The 4955-nt window shown below is 49.3% G+C and overlaps 1 protein-coding gene across 1 annotated transcript; it reads right to left on the bottom strand.

Annotated features, from left to right (window-relative positions):
• Positions 1 to 2343: 2343 nt before the first annotated feature.
• On the bottom strand, positions 2344 to 4952 carry STMN1 (stathmin 1). The gene is made up of 4 exons (XM_009071690.1): positions 4938 to 4952; positions 4563 to 4736; positions 3621 to 3812; positions 2344 to 2865 (listed from the first exon to the last, which is right to left on the bottom strand). Exons 1-4 carry the CDS (start codon positions 4950 to 4952, stop codon positions 2797 to 2799), a joined length of 450 nt encoding a protein of 149 aa, XP_009069938.1. The 3' UTR covers positions 2344 to 2796.
• Positions 4953 to 4955: the final 3 nt, after the last annotated feature.

Raw genomic sequence — 4955 nt, forward strand, 5'->3', positions numbered from 1 at the left:
TCCGGCCCCGCCGCTTCCTCCTCTCCCGGTCCCTCCCGGTGCTCCTATCCCCCCATCGCCTTTGCCCTCCGTACGCAGGATGGAAATAAGTTGCCAAGCTTTTATTTATATTTTTTTTCTTTTCCTGAAGGAACCTGGTTCAATCCCAGTTTTCCCCACCAGAGACATCCTCCTATCTGTTTTCCAGCATCGTCTCCTCCCTGCGAGTTCTCCCCCCTCCCCATCCTTATGCTGCTCTGCGATCACTCCTGTCCCTCCCAGTTGAACCCCTCAAAAATCCACCCCCAGCAGCACTCGGGGGGACCAGACCAAGCTTAGGCTGTGGTTGTGGAGCCGCAGTTAGGTAGGAACGCAGCAGACACGCAGAGCAGAAGGAAGAGGAGGGAACAGAAGGCTCCGAGCTGTGATCTGACAGCTCTGGCAAGACCAAAAAAACTCGTGTTTAGCGTCTCTTCGGGCTCTAACGCCATTTGGGGTTTGGCAGTGCTGCCATCCTCCTCCTACAGCCCTTGGAGAGGGGAGGAAAACCCACCCCCCACGGTATTTGGGACACTGCTCATCTGCTGAGAACGTTAAAATAATGATCTGGGGGGTTTGATTGCTAATTGTGCCTCATCTCATACGTGGGATCTGATCCAGGGAACACTTCAGCCTCCATTATGCAGTACCAGGTATTTACTTCTCCTCTGAGTCCTTACCCTAAAGTTCAGCTCTGTATTCCCCTGCCCTCACATCCCTGGATAGACCTCAACACCATCCCTGTGCCCTGATCCCCCTGGAAAAATCCTGGCCCCATCTCTGTATCCTCATCCCCCCAACCCAGGACAAATCCTGGCCCCATCCCTGTACCCTCATCGCTCCAGGACAAATCCTGACCCCATCCCTGTGCCCTCATCCCCCCACCCCAGTACAAATCCTGACCCCATCCCTGTGCCCTCATCTCCCCCAGGAGAAATCATGACCCCATCCCTGTACCCTCATCCCCCCAGGACAAATCCTGGCCCCATCCCTGTACCCTCATCCCCCACCCCAGGACAAATCCTGACCCCATCTCTGTACCTTCATCCCCCCCAGGACAAATCCTGACCCCATCCCTGTGCCCTTATCCCCCTCCAGGACAAATCCTGACCCCATCCCAGTGCCCTTAGCCTATTCAGTATTGATATAAACCACTAAACCCAACCTCTGCACCATGTCCCTCTGCAGATGGACATTCACTCCCCACCAGGGAGCAGCACAGACTCTCTTACCTCCAACTATGAAGCATCCAAACACTTCTGGAAATCCCTCAGGGAAAGGACCTGCTCCAGCTTTCCAGCCAGGCTCCCTCTCACTGCTCCTCTTGCATTCAGACTGCACGATCAGCTTTGGGTTAAGAGCAGCTCAGTCGCCATGGGAAGTGCCAAGAGGGATACAGGAAAGCTTTCTAAACTGAGGCTCCTTCTTCAGCAAGAACCACATGACAGGTCAAGTGGTCCAGGACTCCATTAGTCCCTTAGAAAACCAATAACTAAGTGTCTCCTGGGCAGTGTCAGGTGAGGAGTTCACCTGGAAACAAAGCTGAGAGCTAAGCCTCAGGATCAAAGACAGAGGGAAAACAGGACTGAGCCACATTCAGAAGCTGAAACATTTGAGCACCCGGAGCTGAGAGCTTTGTCTGTGCTGAGGAGGTTGGGTGTCTGCTCACACCCTCACTGCAGGGCAGCAAAACAGCTCTAAATGTCCCTGGGGGAAGGGTTTGGAGTCTAACAGCAATTTTGTACCCAGTCCACCCAAAAATCACCTTTCCTCAGAGCACAAGGACAGTTGTACCTGTACCTCCCACCCCTGAAGAAACCAAGACAACACAGATGTGGTTTGGGGCAGGAGTTAACCTCAGTTCAGTGTTCTATCCCAACACAAAAGTGATTCTTATCCACAACAGCCCTTTTCCCATTGGGGCAGCCTGACCATCCCAGCAGACACAGGTTTCTTCTCACTTTTACCCTCTGACACTGCAGGATGAGGCACACAAATCCCCATTCAGCAACACAAGTCATGGCCCAGAAACCCTTCCCAAAAAACCAGTCATGTGGGAACAAGGACTGTTTGTTGGGGTGTCACAGCCATGGGGAGGTGGCTCTGAACCCTCTGAACAAAAACACACAACAGCTGACAACTGCTGAGGTGTCAAAACAAAGCTCTGATTGTCCCACTGAGACAATGCTGTGCTCTGGGGCACAGCAGCACACCCAGGGGAGCAAGAAAATGTGCTGCTCCAGCCCTTCCCACCCACTGGGTGAAGATTCCCCCACTTACAGGACCTCAGGCAGCTCCTTTCTGTTCCAAAGTAACTCTCAGGATACAGCACTGTGCAGCTTTATTGAGTCACTCAGTTACAGCAGTATTTTAGCAGACTGGGACAGAGTCAGATATTGGGGTTGGTTTTTTTTTTTTTGCAGTGTAACAGATATTCAGCATGGAACAGTTACTACAGATTCCTTGCACAAAGATCTTACAGAGCTGATACAGTACTTGCCATCAACCCAGGAGCGAGTGCACTGGCGTAGAAAAGGATGCAACAAGAAGAAAGCTACACTGGAAAGACAACACTTTTAGAAAAGTGACACATGGAAGGTCTCCCCTCTAGCCCCCAAAGCAAGTGTACAGTTGGGATCTAATTTTACAGTTCTACATCAGATTCTAGAAACTTCAAAAAAAAAATAGATAACCAAACAAAAAACCAAAGATAAAACCACTGGCCAGTACAGTCTTTGGATATTTAGAGGAGGGGGAGAGTCAGTTTCCAGAAGGAAGTCAGTCGGTTTCGGCCTCACCAGGGTCTTTGCCTTCTTTGTTCTTTCGAACCTCTTCCACATGCTTGTCCTGGAAGATAACAGCAGGTTAGGGTTCCTTTTCAGGAAAGGTTTCCTTTTCCCTAAGGAATGTTAGCTTTCCTTAGGGAAAGGGATGGATCCACGCTGGGCACAGCTCCCAGTAGGAACCCACCACGGGGGCAGCACAGGGTGGAGCTTTAGAGCAGACACTGCTCCCACTCCATCCATCCCCTCTCCCTCACACAGCTCTGCAAAGCCTTTTGCAGAATTAATAACCTTCCCAGACTGGACCAGCAGAGTCTCCCAGGAACATCCATCTATTCATAGCATCTCATCACATGGCCATTCCATTTGGCTTTTTTTTTTTTTTTTACTGAAATCACTGAGTCAACCAGGTTGGAAAAGACCTCCAACCTATGACCTAACACCACCAACTAGACCATGGCACTCAGTGCCATGTCCAGTCTCTCTTTAAATACCTCCAGGGATGGCGATTCTACCACTTCTTCCCTGAGCAGCACATGAGTGTCTAATCATCCTTTCTGTGAAGAAAAAGTCTTCATGATGTCTAACCTAAACTTCTCCTGACACAGCTCGAGGCTATGTCCTAGTTGCCTGGGAGAGGTTAAAGGCAGTTTTCAAAGCATGGCCATAGTCCCAGAAGAGGTTCAAGGAAGTTTTCAAAGCATGGCCATAGTCCCAGTGCCTCTTCTCCTGTCACCTGCTCCCTGGGAGAAGCTTCCAAAGCCACAGCAGGAGCGTGGACACCCTCCCAGTCCCAGGGGACTGGGACTCCACACCCACCTTCTCCCGCAAACGCTCCAGTTTCGCAGCCATCTGTGCCTCACGGTTCTCTTTGTTGGCTTCCATTTTGTGGGTCAGTTTCTCCTCTGCCATTTTGCTGAAGTTGTTGTTCTCCTCGATGGCTTTCTGCAGCACCTCCTTCTCGTGCTCTCGCTTCTCAGCGAGCTGCTTCAGGACTTCTGCTTCATGGGACTGACAAAACACAGGGTGAAGGCTTTGAAGGCAAAGCACATGAACCACACAGACAAGGAGAGTTGCTCCAAGCTCCTCAGAGAACACATTTTCTGCCACTTCACTGGGAACAGCAACTTGGTGCCGCAGGACCTGGTGCTTCCCCCACCCACACAACCTGAATTTCACCATCAAGAGCTCCCTGGGAAGTTCAGTTTCTGTCACTACTTGCAAATCTTGTTAAATGGGATTTTTTTTTTTTTCTGGAGAGAGAACATGGATTTTTTTGATGTTAATATTGATGGATGTTTCCTTGAAGATTCTCACTCCTCAGTGTGGTGAATCACTGAGATTCAGGTCAGGCTCACTTCAATCAGAGCCTCAGCACTGTCAAGGGCTCCAGGCAATACCAACAATCAGACACTGAACTCCCAAACTTCTCATTACAGATTCAGCACTAAGAGAAAATTCATCTGTTCTGGTGTTAAAGACAAGAAAAACAGCTTCTTCCTGTAAGATCTGCCCCAGTAACTAGATGATTTTTCCCTGTTTTTCTTCAACTGACCATTGAAAAACCACTTTGGGAATGAAGCCATGCCCATACCAAAAGCTCACAGGAGCCTCAGGGATTCCAAAGTAGCTCCATTAATATTCCACTTACCATAAGAGCAACTGCTGATCACTTAGCCCAACCACCAAAAAAATACCCCAAAAATCCCCAAACCAACATAACCTCTGAGCTAAGCTTCACTTGAGCTGCTTCAAACTTACCTTACGTCTCTCTTCTGCCGCTTCCAACTTCTTCTGAATCTCCTCCAATGACACATCCTTCTTTTTTGGGGGAGACAGAGGGAATTCTGGAACAGCTTCTTTCGAGCGGGGACTGAGTATCAGCTCAAACGCCTGCCCAGAGGCACGTTTCTCCAGCTCCTTCACTTGGATGTCTAGGGGATTCAAATGGGGGGAAAAAAGCCAAAAAAAAAAGGAGTGTTTTGAGCAAGGAATTGGCTTAGGTATTGTGAAAACAGCCTTCAAAAATTCAGCTCATAGAGAATCCGAGATGAGGTTTGCTTTGAGCAGCAGCAACAAGGCTCAAAAATATGATTTGGCTCCCAATCTTTTCTTGATGTTACATCACCCAAGCACATCATATTTGAACATCCA

This window comes from Acanthisitta chloris, unplaced genomic scaffold (genome assembly GCF_000695815.1).
Source record: "Acanthisitta chloris isolate BGI_N310 unplaced genomic scaffold, ASM69581v1 scaffold6893, whole genome shotgun sequence".
NCBI lineage: Eukaryota > Metazoa > Chordata > Aves > Passeriformes > Acanthisittidae > Acanthisitta > Acanthisitta chloris.

Excerpts from the sequence above, each read along its gene's own strand:
- STMN1 (XM_009071690.1), bottom strand. Across the intron at positions 3,813-4,562 it reads CGGCAGAAGAGAGACGTAAG|TCCCATGAAGCAGAAGTCCT; the intron begins GTAAGTTTGAAG and ends GTGTTTTGTCAG. Across the intron at positions 2,866-3,620 it reads TGGAGCGTTTGCGGGAGAAG|GACAAGCATGTGGAAGAGGT; the intron begins GTGGGTGTGGAG and ends GTTATCTTCCAG.